The sequence below is a fragment of the Canis lupus genome, chromosome 1, assembly GCF_048164855.1.
Source record: "Canis lupus baileyi chromosome 1, mCanLup2.hap1, whole genome shotgun sequence".
In the NCBI taxonomy this organism is placed as follows: domain Eukaryota; kingdom Metazoa; phylum Chordata; class Mammalia; order Carnivora; family Canidae; genus Canis; species Canis lupus.
The window spans coordinates 82,303,027-82,327,175 of record NC_132838.1 but is presented as its reverse complement, the minus strand read 5'-3'; the positions used below and the strand labels follow the sequence as shown (position 1 = coordinate 82,327,175).

Sequence of the window (24,149 nt, the reverse complement as noted above, 5' to 3'; positions counted from 1 at the left end):
ATAAATAATAATTAGTAATGATCATCCATCATTGGCAAATAGTAAAGGGATAATAAACATAACAACATTAAAAATTTTTGGAAAAAAGATGAGGTTAGTTCATCTAATGAGACTGGTCAGTAAGGGCAAAAAGAAATTTGATTGGAGATTGTGGAATAATATGTCTTATGGACTGTGTGGATAATTTTTAGAGCTTAAAATTGCATTTTATTATTTTTGGATATATTAAGGGGGAACACTTGTGTTTTTAATTAGTGCACTTAAATCAGAATGAAGTTTGCTTATACTGATTTCTGCTTTTTTGAAACAGATTCAAGATTTTTGGAAAGTTACCACTGATTTCTTTACGAATCTCAGATAAAAAACTGCAAGGAATTTTGGAATTGATTGAAAGCATTCCGAAACCCACACCTGCACCTGAAGCATATGCCCCTGCCAAACCATTTCAGGTAATGTTTTTTACAAAATTGATAAAAGTACAAATTTAAGGAACTCAACAAATAGTATTTGTAAGAGTCAAAAATTTTGGATAAAATAATTTTATTCGTTTTCAAAAGACCTTTAAAAATTACATTTTACGGGTACCTGTGTGGCTCAATTGGTTAAGCATCCAACTCAATCTCAGCTCAGGTCTTTTTTTTTTTTTTTTTTTTAAAGATTTATTTATTTATTTATCATAGACAGAGAGAGAGACAGAGAGAGAGAGAGGCAGAGACACAGGAGGAGGGAGAAGCAGGCTCCATGCCGGGAGCCTGATGTGGGACTCGATCCTGAGACTCCAGGATCACGCCCTGGGCCAAAGGCAGGTGCTAAACGTCAGCTCAGGTCTTGATCGCAGGGTTGTGAGTTCAAGCCCCACAATGGGCTCCATGCTAAACATGGAACTTACTTAAAAAAAATTGGGGTGCCTGGTTGTCTCAGCTGGTTGTGTCTCTTTTTTTTTTTTTTTTTTTTTTTGGCTCAGGTCACGATCTCAGGGTTGTGAGATTGAGCTCTTCCTTGGGTTCTGCAGTGGGCATGGAGCTTGCTTAAGGTCTCTCTCTCCTCTCACCCCATCCCCCAATGTTTCTCTCTTTCTCTAAAAAATTTGTTTTTACATTTTAAAAGGAAATGATGAAAGAGTAAAAGGTGCAAATAGTAAAGAAAATTACATGATGAGTCTACTTTTCGTTACTTCTGCTTGCAGTGACCCTCCTTAATGGTAACACTGTTAACTACCACTTCTGTAGTTTTCCAGAAGTGTTTATAATATATACTATGGCATGCTTGTGTGTGTGTGTGTATTCTTAAAGTTTACATAAATTGGATCATTATACTTCCTGTTCTGAATCTGTATTTTTTCACCATTATCATATCTTATATACCTTAAAGATATTTTCATATTAACACATACAGATCTACCTTTTTTTTTTGTATAGCAAATAATATTGAATTGTGCAAATGTACCTACCATCATTTGCCTCACATAACAGAGTTCCTTTGATGAACATTCTTATTATTACGAATGCTCACAGTTCTACCCTACTGCTTTTGGCTTCCTCTCTATATATTTGGGTGTATTTTTATTCACTGGATCAATTTATACAAGTAGAATTGCTCACTGAATTTTATATTTTCATGAACTTTGTCAAATTTTCTTTTTTTTTTTTTTAAAGATTTTGTTTATTTATTCATAGACACAGAGAGAGAGAGGCAGAGACACACAGGCAGAGGGAGAAGCAGGCTCCATGCAGGGAGCCCGATGTGGGACTCGATCCCGGGTCTCCAGGATCACACCCCAGGCTGCAGGTGGCTCCAAACCGCTGCGCCACCGGGGCTGCCCAAATTTTCTTTTTTAAATTGAGTACTAATTTATATTCCCACCAGCAGTAAATGAGTGAAAAAAGGAACTCCTGTGTACGGTTGGTGGGAACAGCCAACATGGAAATAGTGGGGAGGTTCCTCAGGAAACAAACTAGAACTACCATATATGATCCAGCAATCTTACTTTCCTGGTTTTTCCAAAGGAGATGAAAACAGGATATCAAAGAGATACCTGCATTTTCCTTATTAGTGATATTGGGCATCTTTTCCTGTGTTTGTTGACCATCTGTGTGTCTTCTTTGGAAAATGTCCATTTCTTCTGCCCATTTTTTAATTATTTGTTTTGTTGAGTTGAATGAGTTCTTTATGTATTTTGGATATTAACACCTTATCAAATATATTATTTGCTTATATTTTTTCCCATTCAGTTTATTGCTTTTTCATTGGTTGATAGCTTCCCTTGCTATGCAGAAGCTTTTTAGTTTGAGGTAGTCCCAATGGTTTATTTTTGCTTTTGCTGCCTTTGCTTTTGGTATCAGATCCAAAAAGTCATTGCCAAGATTGCTGTCAAGGAGCTTACCTTTCTGTTTTCTTCTAGAAGCTTTATGGCATCAGGTCTTCCATTCAAGTCTATAATCCATTTTGAGTTGATTTTGTGTGAAGATAGGAGTCTAGTTTTATTCTTTTGCATGTGGTTGTTCAGTTTCCCCAGCACCATTTGCTGAAGAAACTATCCTTTCCTTTTTGTATATTGGCTCTTCTGCCAAAAATTAATTGACCATTAATGCATAGATTTATTCCTGGTTTCTCATTTTTGTTCCATTGATCTATGGATTTGTTTTTATGTTGGTGCCAAACTGTTTTGATTATTATAGCTTTGTAACAGAGCTTGAAGTTAGGAAGCCTGATGCCTCTGTGTAATATACCACTGGACTTTTGATAGAGAGTACACTGAATCTGAAGATTGCTTTGAGTAGTGTGAACTTTTTAACAATATTACTTTTTGCAAGCCATAAGTGTCAAATATCTTTCCACCTATTTATGTCTTCAGTTTCTTTCATCAGTGCTTTTATGGTTTTCAGGGTACAGACTTTTGACCTCTTTGATTAGGGTACAGATTTTTGACCTCTTTGATTAAATTTATTTGTAGGTATTTTATTCTTTTTGATATAGTTATAAATGGTAAATCTTGAAATAAAGTATGACATCTAAAATGTGTGCTTTACCCAAATAGTTTCCATTAGTTCTTTCCCTTTTCCTGTAGCTTTTAGAATCAGCTTTTCAATTCTATGAAAAATTTCTGCCAGGATTTTGATGGTGGTGATTTTATTGTATAATTAATTTGGAGAGAATTGACATTTTAACAATACTGAATCTTTCAGTCTATTAATGTGATATATCTTTTCATTATTTAGGTCTCTTTAAGTTTTTTCATAAGTATTTTGTACTTGAAACACATTTGCTTCACCTATTTTGCTGTCCTCTGAAAATCCATATATTGAAATCTTAACCCTAGTACCTCAGAATGTGACTGACAGTATTTGGACATAGGGTCTTAAAAAGTGGTTAAGTTAATATGAGGTCACTAGAGTGGGTCCTAATCCAGTTAGGGTGGCATCTTCATAAGAAGTAGAAATTCAGACATAGAAAAAGACACCAGAGATGCACATGTACAGAGAAAACATCATGTGAGGGCACAGCAAGAAGGTAGACATCTGCAAGCCTAGGAGAGAGACCACAGATAAAACAAATTATGCCAACACTTTGATCTTGGACGTCTTAGCCTCCCAAACTATGAGAAAATAAATTTCTATTGTTTAAACCATCCAGGCTTTGGAATTTTGCTATGGCAGCCTTTGCAAACTAATATAGCTTTTGGTACCAGAAAGTGAAGTGGTGTTGTAATAAACATGTTGTAGTGAGTTTAAAACTGGATAATGAGTAGAGCGTGAAAAAGTTTTGAGGCAAGGTGATCCTTGTTATAAAGTGGTAAAGAGCTTAGCTGAATTGTTTTTTAGTGGGGAACTTGTAAATGATGAACTTAGATATTTAATTGAGATTTCCAAGCAAACTGTTTAAGATATGGTCTTATTTTTGCCTAATTGCTTATAGTAAAATGCAAGAAAGAGATGTTTTTAAGAAGGACTTGTTAATAAGCAAGTTGGTATTAGAACTTAAAGATTTGGGAGAAGTGCTCAGCCTATCTGTACTGCAAAAAATGGGAGTGTGTTACAGAGAGAAAACCAAGAGCATTTTGCACAAAACACTTGATAAAGGGATTAAGGGTGTGACTTACTGCTGTAACCCACCATCTCAGCAGAAGCCAGGAATAGAGATGGGACTATGCCAGCTGAAGTACTGCTAGCTTAGACTAAAAAGGGCAGAGTCAGGACAAAATGAAGAAGAAAAATCCCTTGAAGTTCTGGTACTACAGGGTAGGACAGTGGGGCCATCCATCTGGGAACATACTTTATTCTTCAAGAAAAAGGAAAAGAATGATCCCGAAGGCTATTCTGAGATCCACAGAGGTGCTACTACCTACATGGGCCCAAAAGACGTGGGTTTTGGGGGCCGAAGTTCCCCTGGATTTCTGAAAATGGTGCCACTTTCTCAAGTTTCAGTGATTCAGGCTGCTGCTACCCATGACTTCAATGGCAGGAATGTAGTTAGTTTTATCTTATTAAGTATAATAATAGCTGTAGCTTTTTCCTACGTATTATTTCCCAGGTTGAGGAGGTACTCCTTTATTCCTAGTTAGCTGATAGTTTTGTGTCATGATTATTTGTAGCATTTTATGTAATGCTTTTGCTCCATCTATTGTAATCACACTGTTTTCTCTATTCTTTTAATATGATGAATTACATTGATTCTAATGTTAAACTAGCTTCGCATTCCCAATATAAACCTCCTTTGTGATATATTAACGTTTTAGTACATTGTTGGATTTATTTACTATTTTTTTTTGTTGAGGATTTTTATATTTATGTTACTGCAGGATACTGGTTTATACTTTTTTTCTTGTTACCTGTTTGCGTATGATATTAGGGCAAGTTCAGCTTCATTAAATGAATTGGAAAATGTTTTCCTCTTATGAGATTTTTTGTAAGGAATTGATACTATTTCTGTCTTAAATACCAGTGAGGCCATGTATGCCTGGAATTTCTTTATTGAAAGGTTTTCAAGTTGTTAATTAATTTTTACAGGACTGCTTATAGTATTAGTTTATTCTTGCATGAACTTTATAAGATTTTGTCTGTTAAGGAATTTGTTCATTTCAACCAAGGTGTTGAATATGTGGAAGTAAGGTTATTTCTAATATTTCCTTATGCTTCAGGCGACTTTAGGATTTATAATGACATTTTGCTATTCATTTCTTATCCAGCTCTTTTCGGATCCAGAATTTCTCTTTGAGTTTTTCTTATGTTGTCTCTTCATTGATGTTTTCTATTTGCTGTGATATCATTGTTCTGGTTTCTTTTAGCTCTTTCTCCATGGTCCTTTTCAGCTTTCTGAATATATTTGAGGCATTAAGAAAAAAATCTTTCGTAGTAAGTCTAGTACTTTGCTTCCTTCTGAACGGTGTCTGCTGCTTTTGTCTGTGTATGGGCTATTCTTCCTTGTTTCTTTGCATAGATTGTCCTGCTATTATAATCAGACAAAAAGAATTATGAGAAAACTCAGACACATATATTCATTAACATTGATGCAAAAATCCTTAAAAAATACGACCAAATAGTATGATCTATATAAAAAGGATAATATACTATAAGCAAATGCACTTACTTTATGAAAGCAAAAGTGGTTCAACAGTCAGTGCTATCAATCCTATTCATGGAATAAAGGAGAAAAAATATATGATCATCTCAATAGAAGAGAAAAAGTATAGGCAAAACCAGCAGTTATTGATGATGTTCCCTCTTAACAAACAGGGAATAAAAGAATGTATCTTCAACCTGGTAAGGGACATCTAGGAAAAACCCATAGCTAGTTTTTGTACTTCATTTGAAAAAGACTGAGTTTTCCCTGTAAGATCTGGAATAGTTCAAGAATGAATGCCTTTTCTGACCACTTCTATTCAAGTTGATAGTGAATGTTCTAGCTTCTGCAGATGAATCAAGAAAAATAAAGACAAGATTGGAAAGAAAAAGTAAAACTGTCTTTATTTTTAGGTGAAATGATCATGCAGGAAGTCCTAAGGAACGTAGAAAAGTAATATTCGTAATAGTAATAAGCAAGTTCGCAAAATACATTATCAATGTAAAGAATTATTTCTAAAGATGAAACGAAAAAGAATATTCCATTCATAACAACATTAAAAAGGGCTAGTCAAGGGATCCCTGGGTGGCGCAGCGGTTTGGCGCCTGCCTTTGGCCCAGGGCGCGATCCTGGAGACCCAGGATCGAATCCCACGTTGGGCTCCCGGTGCATGGAGCCTACTTCTCCCTCTGCCTGTGTCTCTTCCTCTCTCTCTCTCTCTCTGTGTGTGTGACTATAATAAATAAATAAAAATAATTTTAAAAAAAATGCATCAAGATATTATAAAAAAAAAAAAAGGGCTAGTCAAGAACAAATTAACAAAAGAAATACAACACCTGTAAACCTAAATCTGCAAAACATTTCTGAAAATGATATTCATAGTCAAGGATTGGAGGCCTGATCACATTGAGATGGTAGTCCTCTCCAAACTCTGTAACTTTCTCACAACCTCAATCAGAATACAGAAGATTGCTTTTCTGGAAATTAACAATTTAATTATAAAGTATATATGGTCATGTAAAGGACACATATTAGCCAAAACAATTTATTATTTTTAAGGTTAATTCTGGTGTAGTTAACATACAGTGTTACATTCATTTCAGGTATAAGATACAGTGATTCTTACCTTCTGTGATCTTCAGTGATGAGCACTTCCATATATTACTCAGTGCTCATCAAGATACGTGTACCTTTAACCCTCTTCACCTGTGTCACCCATCCCTTTCTTTCTCATTAACCACCTCTGTTCTGTATAGGTAAGAGTCTTTTTTGGTTTGTCTTTTTTCCTTTGTTTCTTAAATTCCACGTGAGTGAAGTTATATGGTATTTGTCTTTCTCTGGTTTATTTTGCTTAGCACTGTACTCTCTAGATCCATTCACATTGTTGCAAATGGCAAGATTTCATTCTTTTTTTATGGTTGAATAATATTGCATTGCATATATATACCACATCTTCTTTATCCATTCATCTATCAGTGGATACTTAGGTTGCTCCATAATTTTGGCCAAAACAATTTTGGACAAGAATAATGTTAGAGATTTTCTAATACTTGATTTCAAGATTTATCTTATACTACTTTATTAAAGAAAGTGGGTTTTCTTTTTGATATGAGGATGAACTACAGATCAAGGAAATAGAATAAAGTCTGGATATAAATATACAATGTATACATGGTTAATATATATTTGATTTCTTACAAAGGTGCTGACCTAAATAAGTGGAGGAAATGTGCTAGTTCTTTCAATAAGTGATTTTTGAGATAACTAGATTTCCAAGTGGAGAAAAAATAAACATAAGAGATTTAGTTTGAAATGGAACATAGACATAAATGTAGATGCCCCCAAAATATAATTTCTTTAACAAAAAACATAAGAGAAAATCTCTAAGCACTTTGTGATAGGTAAAGATGTCTTGGGATAAAGCACAAATGAAGAAGAAAAATAAACTGATGAAAATTAAAATTTTCTACTTTTAAAAATGAAAAAGGCAAGCCATCTAATTGTGAAAAATATATGCAACACATTATGTACAAATACTTCACCCAAAGTATATAAGGAGACCAGTAACCCAGTAAAAGATTAGCAGAAACGTTGAAAAGGGGTTTAATTTTATTACTTATCAGGAAAGTGCAAAACAAAACCATTCTATCCTTGATGTAGATGTAGGCTTTTAACTATAAGAAACATACTGAAGGGTTGCTGGAGGGGAGGGGATGGGATAATTGGGTGATGTGCATTAAGGGGAGGGCATGTGATATGAGCACTGGGTGTTATATGCAACTGATAAATTATTGAACACTACATGTGAAACTAATGATGTACTATATGTTGGCTAAATTTCAGAACATTAAAGATGGAAATTAGGACAGCATAGTTTTGGGGGGTATGCCTAATGATCGAGAGGTTTCTACATTAATGGTAATGTTCTATTCCTAGTTCTGAATTTTGAGTGCATGGGTGTGTTTTCTTCATGAATACTTACTGAACCGTATACTTAGTTATGTAGTAGGTTTATGTTTCAATAAAAGTGTTTTCCCAAAAACAAATATGATTCAGAGAAGGACAAACTCATGAACCTGTGATATGATATGTAACTATAACACATTTGTGAAATTCTATTTAAAGCTAAGGTGAAATTGCCAGGAAGATTGCCAAAGTTTAAAATGTCTGAAAATACCAAGCATTTATAAGGCTATGGGGCTATACAAACTAATCTGCTGATGTTAGTTTACTGTTTTCCAACTACTTGTGAAAAGTTTGATACTACTTAGTAAGGTGAACATACACAATTCGACTCAGATATAAACACCATAAAAAAATCTTACATAAGAGCACCTGCAGGCATGTTCATGGATGCTTATGGTGGTACTATGAGTAAAAGCAAAAAATCTGTAAACAATACAAATATATATATCAATAGTGTAGTGGACATATGAGTAGTGGCTTATTCATCAGATATGCAATATAGTATAGCAGTGAAAGTGAGTGAACTATCAAGATGAATGAAATTGAAAGGTTTTTTGTAGAAGACTGTTCTAAGAAAATATATAATATTATTACCTTTTTGTATAATTTAGAAAGAAGCAGAGGATACACCATGTTATATTTAGAGAATCATTCATAGGGGGCTAAAAACAAGTAAATAGAAGTAAAATCATAATCAGTTGTAGGGAATGTAATCAAGGAGGATCAAAGAGGTGCTTCTAGGGAAAGGTATAGGACTGCTTAGTTTTTTGGCCTGGGTAGAAGATTGAGGTATGTCTTTTCTTATTATTTTATTAAATTGCATTATATGTTTTTATGGGCTGTATTTCCCAAAGCAGTAAAAAAGTCAGTTTAATGAAATGCCTCTCAAAAAATGAAAAGAAAAACTTCAAATTTCCCAACTCCGTAGGTTTTAAATATTGGGATTGGCTATTTCCCGTGGATGTCCTGAGATGGTTTTCTTCTTCAGTGAGACGTTGAGTGAACACAGAATCTAAGATCTTTTCCTACTCAAAGCCTGTCAAAACAATTAATACAACAATTTTACGTGTATATTTACCATTAAAATTGTAAAAGCACTTCTTTAAATCTATATTTTATAATTTACTTAACTAATTCTGATTGGCTTTTTTTCTTAGTTCAAAGTGAGATTTTTTTTTTATATTTGTCAAAATTATCTTAAGACTTTGAATAAAAATCTTTGTGCTAATTAACAGTGAATTACTTTTCTTCCAGATTCAAAGGTCCACTTCTTTGGGAACATCACAGATTTCACAGAAAATGCTTCCTTTCTTGGAGCTTCCATGTGTTGAAGATGGTAAAGTGAAACTGCTTTTGCTGTTAAATTTTATTTTGTGGGGCACCTGGGTGGCTCACTCAGTTAAGCATCTGACTTTGATTTCCGCTCAGGTCATGAACTCAGGGTCATGAGATCAAGCTCCGCTTTGGGCTCCATGCAGGGCACAGAACCTGCTCATGATTCTCTCTCTCTCTCTCTGCCCTTCCCCACCCCCAGGTGGCACATGCACATGCACTTGCTCCCTCTCTTTCTCTCAAAAATAAAATAAAATTTTACAATTTTTAGACTAATAATTTTACACTTGATCTCAGTCAAAGACTGAGAAGCGATAGACTAATGATTTTAAAAGGTGATGTTCATTAAGCTAAAGATTAATTTTATATTTTCTACACTTTTTGTCATCAAAAATGTTATTTTCAGACATAAGCTCTGTATTCTTTTCTATTATTTTCTAATCTTCACATTCACATTTTGAAATGTTTTAAGACTTCAATGTATTAGTATTCATATTTACTTCAGAAAAATTATAAGACCATTGTTATTAAGTCAGTCATTTTAATTTTTGACTTAAACAATATTCTGCAATATTTAGATTCTGAAGAAGAATATTTTGATGCACCTTGTAGTCCTTTGGAAGAGCCTCTTCAGTCTCCCACTGGAGTTCAGAGTTATCAGCAGAAAAAGATTCAAAAGCCAGATTGTTCAAAAAATATGATTCAGTATAAAATAAGATTTGAAGTGCCAGAGGTATGTACCATGGTAAAATTAATATGACTTATTTAAATTGTCATTTCTGCTATTCAGTTTATTTATATAGTCTTATTGCTAATATGTACTCCTGTTTCATCCAATTTAAGCTGAATCCAGATATTGCTTTGTGATTCTTTCCTCCCCTTTTTGTGAAGATTAATTTTGTTAATCAAAAATTAGGGGTTTAGATCATCTATTATGGTCATTTGATAGGAATTTATTAAAGATAATTAACTGTACAAGATACATGTGTATGCATGTGTGTATATAAAGTCTCCTTTAAATTTTAAATACAGATCATGTGTATAACTTATCCATTCAAAACCACCATCCGCATAAACAATTTTTTCTTTTAGATAGTGGTAGTTTCTTTATTCTTTTTCCTCTAGGTTTTGATTCAGTTTTATCACCTTGTTGGAGATTGTGAATTACCTGTGGTAGAAATTGATGTTTTAGGATTGGGCACAGATGTTGAACTTAGAACATTTGATTTGAAAGCAAATGCCTTTTTGAAAGAGTTCTGCCTAAAATGCCCAGAATACTTTGGTAAGTATCTCAGTTTTTTAAAAATAACTTTTATTGTTTGACTCCCTTCTAAAGAGTTTAAAATTCTCTAGGCTTTAAATCAGTACATTCGGTAAGATATTCTCGAGGAAATCTTACGAGTTGGTCTTCAGTTTTTATCTTGGGAGTCTGGGAAGGTAGAGCAAAGAGAAAATGATAATTTTTTTCATAAAGGAAAATATAATAGTCCTGGTTTAATTTTATATCTATCTAACTGAATACTATGATGCTGAGTTAGTTTCCTATTGATAATGTAACAATTTACCACAGATTTAGTTTCTTACAACAGAAACTTCTTAAAGTTTATTAAGCAGTGGTCTGAAGTCTTAACAGGTAAAAATCAAGGTGCCAGTTAGAATTCCTGTATGGAGGCTCTAGGGGAAGATCCATTTCCTTGTTCATTCAGTTGTTACCAAAACGCATTTCCATGTGGTTTAAGTCTGTTTCCTGCTTATCTAATCTGTGAGGGCAGACCTTAACTCTACAGGCCTCTGTAATTCCTTGCATATAATTAGTTCTCTATATCTTAGAACCAGTACAGGGTGATAGATCCTTCTCATGTTGTCATCTCTGACCTCAATCCAGGCTAATTTCTTCTTTACCCAATTACCTTTGCAAAGTCCCTTTTGCTATATAATATATAAGGTAACATATTCTCAGGTTTTAGAGAGACAGAACATGGACGTCGTTGGGTGTCAGGGCGTAGCATTATTTTATCTACCATAAACACTTTATGTCCCAGAATCATAATGGAAAAATTTTGTGATACCTTGGATAATATTTCTATTTATTGTGTTAGGCATTTAGGAGAGGATATTATGTATATTTCTTCCTTTGTATTTTTGGGTTTATTCTTATAAGGGTTGATGGCTTATAAGATAATTCTCAATGGTTGATGGAATGATTATGACAAATGATTTATTTCTAATGCCTTTTATTTATTGTTCTTGTGTTATTGCTCTGGCTAGGACTTCCAATACTGTGTTGAATAAAGGTGACAAAAGTAGCATCCTTGTCTTGTCCCTGTTTTAGAGTAAAAGCTTTCAGCTTTTCACCATTGAGTAAGATGTTAGCTATGGGCTTGTTATATATGGTCTTTATTATGTTGAGGTGTGTTCCCTCTCTACACCGGTTTGGTAAAAGTTTTTATATAAGTGGATGTTGAATTTTGTCAAATGCTTTTCTTCATCCATTAAGATCATAAGATTTTTGTACTTCATTTTGTTAATGTAGTGTACCACATTGACAGATTGGTGAGTGTTGAACCATCCTTGAAATAATTGCTACTTACTTATGGTGTATCATCCTTTTAATGTATTGTTGAATTTGTTGTGCTTATATTTAGTTGAGAATTTTGCATCTTTGTTCATCTAAAATACTGGCCTGTAATTTTATTTTATTGTAGTATTCTTGTCTGAATTTGGTACCCAGGTAGTGCTTGACTTGTAAAATGAGTTCAGAAGTGTTTCCTCTTATTTTATTTTATTTTATTTTATTTTATTTATTTATTTATTTATTTATTTATTTATTTATTTATTTATTTATTTTTATTTATTTATTTATTTATTTATTTATTTATTTATTTATTTATTTATTTTATATATATATCTTTATGTTCCTTTATTGGAGCAAGATTCCTGACCGGTATACAGTGATATATTACTAAACAAGACCTGTGCAGAAATTACATACTATCCATCTAGACAGGTTTTCATTACACTTTGCCTATCGATGGAATAGTTCCATTTATAAGTTTTATTCATCAAAAAGTTTTGAATTTGACCAAGCTGTCCATTAATTCATCTCTGAAAAAGTTAAGTGGCATTTAATTTTAGCTACTATAATTTACAGCATTAAAAAGCTTATGCATTAGGTAGCTTCCCAAAATGGTATCCTATGCACAACGGCATTAAGTAGAGCAGGGCCCGTCACCTCACCCGGATTCACACAGGCCTCACGTGAGAGCTATATGCTAAATAGCTAGTACTTTGAGACAAAAGTACTCCTGAGTTTCTTACCACCAATACAACTTCTTACTCTGAGAGTCTGTCTTCTTGGCCACATTTCATAGTACCAACGATGACATGCCAGTAACTGCCCTCTGTGTAAGTTGGCATTAGAGCACCAGGTCTGTCTGATGGTGGTGGCAGGCACTATTATTATATCCAGGCAAATAAAGGCCCGTTTTTAAAAATGCCATTTTGAGATACAAATCAAGGGCACAACATATTCAGAACTCAGTTTTGAGCAATCTGGTATCACGACTGATGTGGGAGAGTTCAGAAACTGACGGCAAACTACACCTACGATGGCTCCTGGCTTTGGAGGCATTAATACATTGATTCAGATCCCTTTCTCAGTTCACACAGCCCTGAGGTCACCCTGCAAAGTGCGTATCAAAAAATACGGAGTCAGGGTGACAATGTTTGACAATATGTTATACAAGTCAAACTTGGAAAATCATATTAAATACACCTGTTCTGAGAGAAAAGCATCAAATCCTTTGTGTACACATTTAGTTTTATTGTAACAAAGCAACTTGTACACTTTTAACGTTTAAAACTGAGCATCTTTCCTTTCCAGTGAAACTGAAACAAAAAGAAAATTTAAAAATAAACAGGAACAAAATTACAATAGAGAATGTCAATTCCAAATAAGATCCTACAGGTTCTGCTGATTCTCCCGAGTGGCAGGGCTCAAGTCATCATTAGGAGAGTGTTATTTTAAAAGTGTCATCTTAAACTGTAAGGATGTCCATTAAACATCACAATTAAACATGCCAAAGGAGAAGCCATATTGTCAAAATGCCCGCTTAACCCACCCAAACATCTCAAACCCATCCTTTGCTGACCTTCTATAACCCCATATTTTTAAGTTTTTTTTTCTTTTTTTAAACAAGAGAAAGTAGACAGGTACATGTTCGTAAATGCTAACTGTCCATATTCACATAGAGACACAGTGTAATCTCTGAGCCCAATATACAGAGAAAGGAGGAAAAAAGCTAGAATTCTATGCACTACTACACAGGGGCCTAGCACCCTCCAGCTTCCAACAGAGCTAAGGGAGCAGAAGGTTTTTCTTTTTTCCCCACAGAGCACGGTGGTGTTGATTCCATAAAGTTTTTGTTGAGACAGGAAGGAATAAAAATGAATTTGGAACAGAAAGGGGTAGAGATTCTTTTCCCGCTGTATTCTGCTCAAGGTATTTCCCCCCAAAATAAGTTGAGAACAGTGGTATAAAGGGAGAGAAAAGAGACTTCAAAAAAACAGGGTGAATGAGCACAAGAGGAGGGGGGAAAAAAGAGATGCAACTTTTTCCCAGGGAATGGAGAAAATTAAAAAAGGAAGGTTGGAATCCATCAATGTTCCATCAGTCATCTTCTCCTTCATCCTCCTCTCCTTCCTCCCCCTCATCATCATCTTCATCTTCTTCACCTTCATCCTCATCTCCTTCTTCATCAATATCTTCCAATCCTCCTCCTTCTTCATCATCATCATCATCTTCTTCTTCTCCTTCTCCTTCTTCATCATCCATATCAGGAACCAAGTAGTACTGTAATAGATTTGGCCAAATAACATCTTTGATGACCTCTCCTAACTCATCTGCACTTGCAGCAGAATGGTCAGTAAACCAGGTGAAGAAGCTCTCTGGTTCCTCGTTCTGTCTCTTCCTGCTGGCTTTATTCTGTTTTTGACTTGAACGTTTCGTCAAATCCTTTCCAGATTTCCATTTGATTTCAGTGGACTTTGACGATGGATCACCACTCTCATTCAGATGAAATTCTTTGGAGAGAACTTTATTTTCGAAGTAAGGGATTTCATCAAAATAAAAATCTATTCTGTAACCTAATTTAATATCTTCAAATTCTGTCACTTGACTCTTGTCAAATAATGCAGTGCCTCTTCATCCTCCTCCCCAAGCAGTGCAGACACCTGTGGATGGTTGACAAATGTTGTTACCCAAAAACTGGGGATTTGGGCGATCAATTCCGATCTCTTCTGAAAAAACTGGTTGGCGGAGTTTGTTATATTTCTGTTCTACTTTCAAAATCTCCTCACTGGCTTGTTCATTAAGTCTGTCTATTTCATTTTGTACTTCATCAATATGTTCAATTGCTTCTTGCTGTTCTTTTTCTCCCTTTGGCAAGTGCTGAGAGGTCGATGTCTCTTCTGGCTTGGGGGCCGGAGGCAGCCTCGGTTTCTTCGTTTGAGGTGCCAGCGAGGACTGGCGCTTGGGGACCATGCTGTGAGGAAACTTCACGAAAGCGGGAGAGGGGCACATCAGGAAGAAGCTCCGATTACTCTCCTCCTATTTTTTAGAGATGTTTCAGAAAGATTAGTATTAATTCTTCATTTAATGTTTGGTAGTATTCATCAGTGAAGCCATCTGGCCCTGGACTTTGTTTTGTTGGAGGTTTTTGATTACTGATTCACTTCTTTACAAGTAATTAGTCTATGTGTATTTTGTATTTCTTGATTATTAAGTCTAGGAAGGTTGTATGTTGTTAGGAGTTTATCCGTTTCTTTTAGGTTGTTCAATTGTCAGTGTTATGGTGTTTCATTGTAGTCTCTTATGATCCTTCGTATTTATGTGGTTATCAGCTTTAATGTCTCCTTTTTCATGTCTGATTTTATTTGAGCCCTCTTTTTTATTTTGGTGAATCTAGCTAAAAGTTTGTGCATTTTGCTTATCTTCTAAAGGAACCAGCTCTTAGTTTTATTGATCTTTTCAGTTATTCTCTTTTAGTCTCTATTTCTTTTATTTCTGCTCTGATACCTTATTTCCTTCTAATTGGGGTTTCATTTTTTCTTTTTCTAGTAGCCTGAGGTGTAAAGTTAGATTGTTTGAGATTTTTCTTGTTTCTAGGGCTAGGCATCTACTGGTTTGTGCTCTGCCCTCTTAGAAATCCTTTTGGTGCATTTCATAAATTTTATTATATTTATGTTCTCATTGGTCCTAAGGTATTTTTTAAAATTTCTCTTTTGATTTCTTAATTGACTCAGTAAAAAACTGAATATCTGAAGTAATTCTTTGTGACCCAAATAGTAAAACTGTCACTATTTGCAGATGACATGGTATTATATATAGAAAACCTTAAAAGGATCCACCAAAATGCTCATAGAATTAATCAGTAAATTCAGTAATGTTGTAGGATAGATAAACAGAAAATTCTTTTGGGTATCTATACACTATGAGGAGGAGAAGTTAAGAAACAATCCCATTTACAGTTCCATCAAAAAAAATACATAAAAACAAATAAGGAAGTGAAAGATCTGTATACTGCAAACTATAAGACAGTAATGAAAAAAATTAGACAAATAAATGGAAAGATAGTCCATGCTTATGGATTGGAATACTTTTTTTTTAAAGATTTTGTTTATTTATTCATAGAGACACAGGAAGAGAGAGAGGGAGAGAGGCAGAGACACAGACAGAGGGAAAAGCAGGCTCCATGCAGGAAGCCCGACGTGGGACTCGATCCTGGGTCTCCAGGATCACACCCTAGGCTTCAGGCGGCACTAAACCGCTGCGCCACCAGGGCTGCCCTGTTTTGGAATAATTAACATGATTAAAGTGTTCCTATTATCCAAAGCAATTCTGCAAATTCACTGCAATCTGTATCAAACTTCCAATGGCATTTTTTCACAAAAATAGGAAAAACAATTATGGGGGTGCCTGGTTGGCTCAGTGGTTGAGTGTCTGCCTTTGGCTCAGGTCATGCTTCTGGGGTCTTGGGATGGAGTCCTGCATCACGCTGCCTCTGAGGAGTGTGCTTCTCTCTCTGCTTGTGTCTCTGCCTCTTTCTCTGTGTCTCTCAGGAATAAATAAATCTTAAAAAAGAATTTCTAAATTTGTATGCCACCACAAAACACCCCAAATACCCAAAGCAGTCTTGAGAAAGGACAAAATTGGAGGAATCATGTTCCCTGATATCAAAATATATACAAAGTTATCTATGCTACTGATATAAAACTCTATGATAACATAAAAACAGACCCATCGATCAATGGAACCAAAAACAGTCTAGAAATAAACCCATTCATATATGGTCAGTTACTTTTGGCAAAGAAGTTAAGAATATAGAATGAGTAAAGGATAGTTTCATAAATGGTGCTAGGAAAACTGGACGGCCATATGCAAAGGAGTAAAACTGGACTACTATTTTATACCATACACAAAGATTAAGATGGATTTAAGGCTTGAATGGAAGAACCTGAAACCATAAAACTACTGGAAGAAAATATAGGCAGTAAGTGCCTTTACAGTAGTCTTCTGTGAGTATTTTGGATCTGACTCCAAAAGCAAAGACAAAAATTAACAAGTAGGAATACATTTACCACAAAACTTCTGCACAGCTAAGGGAGCCATCAACAACTTGGCAAGGCAACCTTCTGAATGGGAGAAGATACGTGCAAATCATACACCTGATCAATGCTTAATACCCAAAATATATAAAGAATCCCTGCAACTCAATAGCAGAAAACCAATTCAATTAAAAAAAGGGCAGAGGATCTGAATAGACATTTTTCCCAAAGAAAATATACAGATAGCTAACAGGTATATGAAAAGATCCTGAAATCGGTAATTATTGGGGGAAATGCTGCTCAAAACCACAATGAGATATCATGTCACACCTGTCAGAATAGGTGTTATCAGAAAGACAAGAAATAACAGGTGTTGGTGAGGATGTGGAGAAGAGGAAATCCTGTGTACTGTTGCAAATGTCAATTAGTGCAGACATAATGGAAGACAATATGTAGATTTCTCACAGAATTAAAAATAGAATTATATGATCTAGCAATTCCACTTCTAGGTATTTTCCCAAAGAAAATGAAAACACTAATTCAAAGAATAAATGTACCCCATGTTCACAGCAGCACTATATATAATAGCCAAGATATGGAAACAGCCTAAGTGCAGTCAATGAGTGAATGTGTAAAGAAGAGGTGATAATCTTATTCACACATATACACAAACACACAATGGAATTCTGTTTAGCCATTAAAAAGAATGAAATCTTGCCATCTGTGATTACATGGATAGACCTTAAGGGCATTATGCTAAGTGAAATAAGTGAGAGAACGACAAATACCATCTGATCTCACTAATATGTAGAATCTTAAAAAAAAAAAAAAAAAATCCAACCTGATAGGTACATAGGAAACTGGTGTATGCCAGAGGCAAGGGATGGGGGTGGGTGCCATTGACATGGGTGAAGAGGGTCCAGAGATAAAAATTTCCAGTTATAAAATAAATCAGGAGGATGGAAAGTATAGCATTGTGGCTATAATTAACAATACCAAATTGCATATTTGAAAGCTACTAAGATAGTAAATTTTGAAAGTTCTCATCAGAAGGAAAAACAAAATCATAACTATGGATGAGGACAGATACTAACTAGACTTATTGTGGTGATCATTTCATAATTATACAAATATTGAATCACTCACTATATTTTATACCTGCAACTAATACAATGTTATATGTGACTTTTACTCAATTTAGAAAAGAGAACTGATTGAGTAGATTAATTTTATAAAGCTTGTTTGGAGCAGAAGAGCATTGTATATGATTAGAAATGACATTTTAAAAATTTTAATCTATTTTTAAAGTACTTTTTGATTCACAGTGCAATTGAGCAGTTTAGGTATAGGGATTTTCCTCTGTACTTACACATGCATAACCTCTCCCATTATCAACATCCACCACCAGAGGAGTACATTTGTTGCCGTTTGTAGACTACACTGACATAGTATGCCCAATGTCCATACTTTATTTTAGGGTTCAGCTTGATTCTGTGCATTCTGAGGGTTTTGGACACGTATAGTGACATGTATTGAGCATTATATTATCATACACAGTAGTTCTGCTCTTAAAATCCTCTATATTCCACCTTTTCATCCTTCTCTGTCCTCTCCCACCTCCTGGAAACCACCGAGCTTTTTTACTATATCCATTTTTTATTCTTTTGCCTGAATGTCACATAGCTAGGATCATACCATATTTAGCCTTTCAGACTGACTTTTTTCAGTTAGTAGTATTTATTTCTATATCTTCTCATTTCTTGATAGCTCACTTTTTAGTCCTGAATAACGTTCTATTATGTACCACAGTTTATTTTTTGATTCACTTACTAAAGGATATCTTGGTTGCACACAAGTTTTGAGAGTTCTGAATAAAGGTGCAGTAAACATCTGTATGAAGGTTTTTGTGTGGGCATACGTTTTTAACTGCTGTTGGTAAATACCAAGAAACATCACTCTTGGGTTATTTAGTAAGAGTACATTTAGTTTTGTAAGAAACAAACTGTCTTCCAAAGTTGCTGTACCATTTAGCGTTCTCCTCAGCAGTGAATGAGAGTTCCTGTTGTTTTATAGCCTCACTAATATTTGGTGTTAGTGTCTTTGGATTTGAGTATTCTGATAAGGTCTGAAGTGGTATCTCATTGTTTTTTTTTTAAATATGCCTTTCGTTGATGACATGTGTAGAGTATCTTTTCATATGCTGATCTGGCTTCTACATAGTTTCTTTGGTGAGTTGTCTGTTAAGGTCTTTGATCTATAGTTTTAATGGTGTTTGTTTTTTTCTTGATTAATTATAAGAGTTCTTTGTATATTCCTTTATCAGATGTGTCTTTTGCAAATGTTTTTTATAAAGATTTTATTTATTTATTCATAGACACAGAGAGAGAGGCAGAGACACAGACAGAGGGAGAAGCAGGCTCCATGCAGGGAGCCCGATGTGGGACTCGATCCTGGGTCTCCAGGATCACACCCCAGGCTGCAAGCTGCGCCAAACCGCTGCGCCACCAGGGCTGCCCTGCAAATATTTTCTTATCTGTGGCTGGTCTTTTCATTTTATTAGCATTATTCTTTGCGGAACAGAATTTTTAATTTTAATTAAGTTCAATTGGTAAGTTTTTTTCATGGATCATGTTGGTGTTGTATCTAAAAAGTCATTGCCAAAATGAGGATATCTAAATACTGTGTTATCTTTGAAGTTTTATGGTTTTGCATTTTACATCTAGATCTGTGATCCATTTTGAATTGATTTTTTTGTGAAGGGTATGATTTCTTTGTCTAGATCCTTTTTTTTTTCTCCTGTGGGTGTCCATTTGTTCCGTCATTTGTTGAAAGACTGTGTAAATGCTAATGTAAATAGTATTGTGTTTTGAATTTCAAATTCTTCATTAACAGTTTGGATATATAGGAAAGCATTTGACTTGTATATTAGCCTTGTATCCTACAACCTTGATCTAATGGCATATTAGTTCTATGACAACAACTGTTGTTGATTCTTCCAGATTTTTGCACAGATGGTCATGTTATCTGTAAACAAAGACAATTTTATTTATTTTTTATTTTTTTATTTTTTTAAAAGATTTTATTAATTCATAGATACACAGCTAGAGAGAGAGAGGCAGAGACACAGGCAGAGGGAGAAGCAGGCTGCATGCAGGGAGCCCGACGTGGGACTCAGTCCTGGGTCTCCAGGATCATGCCCTGGGCTGCAGGCAGTGCTAAACCGCTGCGCCACCGGGGCTGCCCACAAAGAGAATTTTATGTCTTGCTTCACAAAAATAAAAAGAAATACCTTTATTTTTTGTTTTAATGCATTTGCAGACACAATTATGTTTAAAATGCGTAAACACAGAAAGACCTCTTACTTGTTTCTTAGTGTGAAAACTTTGAGTTTCTTACAATTAAGCATATAGTTAACTGTAGGTTTTTAGAAGATATTCTTTATCAAGTAAAGAAGTTCTTTATTCCTAGTTACTGAGAGTTTTTATCATGAATGGTTGCTGGATATTGTCATATGCTTTTTCAGCATTGTTTATATGATCATTTAGTTTTCTTCTGTAGCCTATAGATGTCATAGATGACATCCATTGATTTTCAAATGTTGAACCAGCCTTGCAGTTTGGGATAAGTTTTACTTATCATGGCACATAATTTTACTTGTCATGGCACATAATTTTTTTTTATACTTGGTTGGATTGAGTTTGCTAATACTGTCTTGAGGACTTTTTAATCTGTGTGTGTGTGTGTGTGTGTGTGTGTGTGTGTGTGTGTGTGTGATCTGTTTTATCTGAGTTAATGAGAGTTACTGGCCTGTAGTTTTCCTTTTTTTCATTCTCGGTATTGCCTTTGTGTTGGTTGGTATTAGGGTAATTCTGATTTCATAGAATCAGTTAGCAAGCATTCCTTCTGTTTGTATCCTCTGAAAGGAATTGTAGAGAATTGGTATAATTTTCCCTTAAATGTTTATTAGAATTCACCATTGAACTCATCTGAGCATGGTGCTTTTTTTTTTTGGAGGTTATTATTGACTTGATTTCTTTAATAGATATGAACCTATTCAGATTGTCTATTCTTGTGCAAGTTTGGCAGATTGTATCTTTCAAGGAGTTGGTACATTTTATTAGGTTATCACCTTTGTGGACAGAGTTGTTCATGGTATTTTTTTAAATTATCTTTAATGTTCATGATACCATTATTTGTTTTATTTCTAATACTAGTAATCTGCATCCTCTTTCTTTTTTTCTTAGTTAACCTGGCTAGAGGCTTGCTAATTTTATTGATCTTTTCAAAGAAACATTTTTGGCTTCCTTAATTTTTCTGACGACTTGTTTTCAGTTTCATTTATTTTAATCTACTTTTTAATATTTCTTTTGCTTTGGATTTATTTTTCAGTTTCTAGTTTCACAAGGTGGAAGCTTAGATTATTTATATATTTTATTTTCTAACGTATAGCTTCAGTGTTCTGTATCCTTGTAAACAGTGCTTTTGCCATAGCCCACAAACTTTGTTAAGATGTGTTTTTATACGCATTTACCTTCTAATATTTTTATTTTTAAAAATTTTTTAAAAGATTTTATTTATTCATGAGAGACAGAGAGAGGCAGAGAGAGAAGCAGACTCCATGGAGGGAGCCCAGTGTGGGACTTGATCCCAGAACTTCAGGATCACGCCCTGGGCCGAAGGGAGGCTCAACTACTGAGCCACACAGGCGTCCCACTTTCTTTTCTTTTCTTTTTTTTTTTTTTTTGCGTCCCACTTTCTAATATTTTTTAATTGCTGTTGAGATTTCTTCTTTTATCCATGTATTATTATAAGTATTTGTTCTCCCAATATTCTGGAATTTTCCAACTATATTTCTTACTGATTTGTAAGATTTCATTGTGGTCTGAGTGTAAACATTGTATTATTTTTATTTTTTAAAATTTAGTAAGCTGTGTTTTATGGCCCAGAATGTGGTCTGTCTTGGTGTATAGTCCATGGGAGCTTAAGAAGATATATTCTACTAGTCTATAGATACCCATATCCAGTTGACTAATGGTATTATTACCAAGTTCAACTATGTCCTTACTGATTTTCTATCTGCTGGATCTGTCCATTTCTGATAGGGGGAGTTGAAGTCTTTAACTATGATAGTGGGTTCATCTGTTTCTCCTTTCAGTATTATCAGTGTTTTGCCTCATGTATTTTGATGCTAGATTGTTAAGATGCATACAGATTAAGGATTGTTCTGTATTCATGGAGAATTGACCCCCCTTTTATCATATTATTATTTATTATGCTTTTTTTACATCAAGAAATAGTTTGTTCTTGTGATTGGAAAGAAAAGTGAACCAATTTGGTAGTGTTCTCCAGCAATCCAGAAGTATTATAGCAGTTTTTAATTATAATGTTTATTTTTTGTTTGTTTTCCCAAGAGCACGGGATACGAAAGCTAGCACACAGAGTACTGATACACAGTTGTCACTGCATCTATTTCTTTTATTTTTATTTTTATTTTTTTTTTATTTTTACTTTTTTTTATTTTTTATGATAGTCACAGAGAGAGAGAGAGAGAGAGAGAGAGAGGCAGAGACACAGGCAGAGGGAGAAGCAGGCTCCATGCACCGGGAGCCCGACGTGGGACTCGATCCCCGGTCTCCAGGATCGCGCCCTGGGCCAAAGGCAGGCGCCAAACCGCTGCGCCACCCAGGGATCCCCACTGCATCTATTTCTATAATATTTTTGCTTTTGGTATTTTAATGGGAGTAGGAAGAAGTGAATAGTGTAGTTTCTTATAAATGATCACTAAATCTGGAGATAAATGTTTGAAAAAATCAGGACCTTTTTAAGGTTGAAGTACAAATAGCATCTGCAGTAGAAGGCTGGCTTAAGAGCTAATAAACTTCTAAATCTGGAAGATCTGTGGAATAGGTTGCATTTTTTTCGCTCAAAAGTATTATGATTGATTTCTAACCTTCTATTGAGATGCTGATTTTGAACAGTCATAAGTAATATAGTGATGCTGGTTTTAAAACTCTTCTACAAACTGCTGTTTTACACTAGTGTTCCTAATATTTTCTTAAGTTTTGATCAGAAGCAAGAATACAACTAATTATACAGTAATTGGGTTTATTCTAATCTAAACTAATACACAGAAAAACTTAGTTTCTCATCACATACCTGATCTGTCTTTTCAAAAACAATAGCTTTTCAAGGAGTCTGACAATTTTCTTTCTAGGCATTTCTATGGCTCAGGGCCACGATTCTCTTCACGTCCTTTCATTGTTCCTAATAATTTAATCTATTTTTTCTATAATTGATTGCTACTTTTTCTTGCCTTACTTCCTATCTAAGTTTAGAATAATAAAATTGTTTCACATTGTGACATAGGAGACAGGAAGGGAATTGTGGGGAGAAATTATAGCCTCAGAGTTTAAAATAAAGGAGAAAGGAGAACCAAGGTAGAATCCAAGGCCCAAAGCTGATACAGGAAATTCTTCTTTTCCAGTTATGTTTTATTAATGTTTCTGTTATTTATTTTCCATTATTTTTTAATATGGAAGAGTAATTTTAAAAATCATTTTTAGATAAAAACAAGAAACCAATTTATTTGGTTACAACACTGGATAATACGATGGAAGATCTGCTAACATTGGAATATGTGAAGGTAAGCACTTCTGTTTGTATGTTTGCTTTGGTAAGTGTACTTCTGAAATGTTGTAATCAAGTTTTGTTAGTTAAGTTCAGCTTAATCTACATTGTAACGTGTTTCTAGAATTCCTGAAACTTTAAGGTTTTCTTCTTTTGTCATTCTTTACTGATACACTTAATATAGAAAAATAATAGACCTCTGTTCTAAGTGGAAATGACATGAAATTGAGTTTTTTTCCTCCATCAGATAACCGAAACCAAACAAACCCACAAAAAAAAAAAACAAACCAACAAACCCAAAGTTTTTTTCTTTTTTCAAAGACTTATTTATTTGACAGAGATAGAGTGAGCACAAGTGTGGGGTATGTGGGAGAGAGGCAGAAAGACAGGGAGAGAGAGAATCTCAAGCAGATTTCCAGATGAGCATCGAGCCTGGTGCTGGGATTGATCTCACAACTCTGAGATCATGATCTCAGCCAAAATAAAGAGTTAGAGGCTTAACCAACTGAGCCACCCAAGGCACCCTAAACCCAAACTTTTTAATCTTGATGGAATTTATT

At 34.6% G+C, this 24,149-nt stretch overlaps 1 protein-coding gene and 1 pseudogene across 6 annotated transcripts in view; one reads left to right on the top strand and one right to left on the bottom strand.

Moving 5' to 3' along the window:
- The window catches only part of VPS13A (vacuolar protein sorting 13 homolog A), a 235,170-nt gene that overhangs the window by 84,795 nt on the left and 126,226 nt on the right, over positions 1-24,149 (top strand). For all 6 annotated transcript variants that reach the window (XM_072837699.1, XM_072837698.1, XM_072837702.1 and 3 more), the window contains 5 exons: positions 311-449; positions 9,280-9,361; positions 9,936-10,090; positions 10,483-10,639; positions 23,526-23,605. In XM_072837699.1, coding sequence (XP_072693800.1) covers positions 311-449; positions 9,280-9,361; positions 9,936-10,090; positions 10,483-10,639; positions 23,526-23,605 — 613 coding nt within the window. The remainder of the gene's footprint in view (positions 1-310; positions 450-9,279; positions 9,362-9,935; positions 10,091-10,482; positions 10,640-23,525; positions 23,606-24,149) is intronic.
- On the bottom strand, positions 12,721-14,899 carry LOC140620788 (protein SET-like; annotated as a pseudogene).